Source organism: Psittacula echo, assembly GCF_963264785.1.
Source record: "Psittacula echo genome assembly, chromosome: 10".
NCBI lineage: Eukaryota > Metazoa > Chordata > Aves > Psittaciformes > Psittacidae > Psittacula > Psittacula echo.
Window position 1 is genome coordinate 12,102,537 of NC_137741.1, and position 300 is coordinate 12,102,836.

The following is a 300-nucleotide window of genomic DNA, read 5'->3' on the forward strand; positions in this document are numbered from 1 at the left end:
TTACCGTCTGGGGTTATCCAATCTATCTCTCTCCTTACATGAGCTAGCCTGAGCCATGTAGAGTGGCTGAACAGTTAGAAGTATAAAATAATCCCCCCAAAGTGACAGAATTATTTAAAACCACTCTAGGTAATTTATCAAGAATGCTAGCGATATGCTGCTAACATAAGAAAATAATAAGAAATTCTGACTTAAGAATGTTCAAAATAACCATATTCAGCAAATATATTCAAATCTAATGCCAGTAAGTATATTATAATTAGTCGGCTTCTCTGTACTCTGAAATTTGTGATGGCTAAC

At 34.3% G+C, this 300-nt stretch overlaps 1 protein-coding gene across 1 annotated transcript in view; it reads right to left on the minus strand.

The window, feature by feature from the left end:
- Positions 1 to 57, minus strand: part of USP8 (ubiquitin specific peptidase 8) — a gene marked incomplete at its 5' end in the record, with an annotated part of 16,825 nt that extends 16,768 nt beyond the window's left edge. The window contains one exon of the mRNA XM_080626750.1: positions 5 to 57. Coding sequence (XP_080482876.1) covers positions 5 to 57 — 53 coding nt within the window. The remainder of the gene's footprint in view (positions 1 to 4) is intronic.
- Positions 58 to 300: the final 243 nt, after the last annotated feature.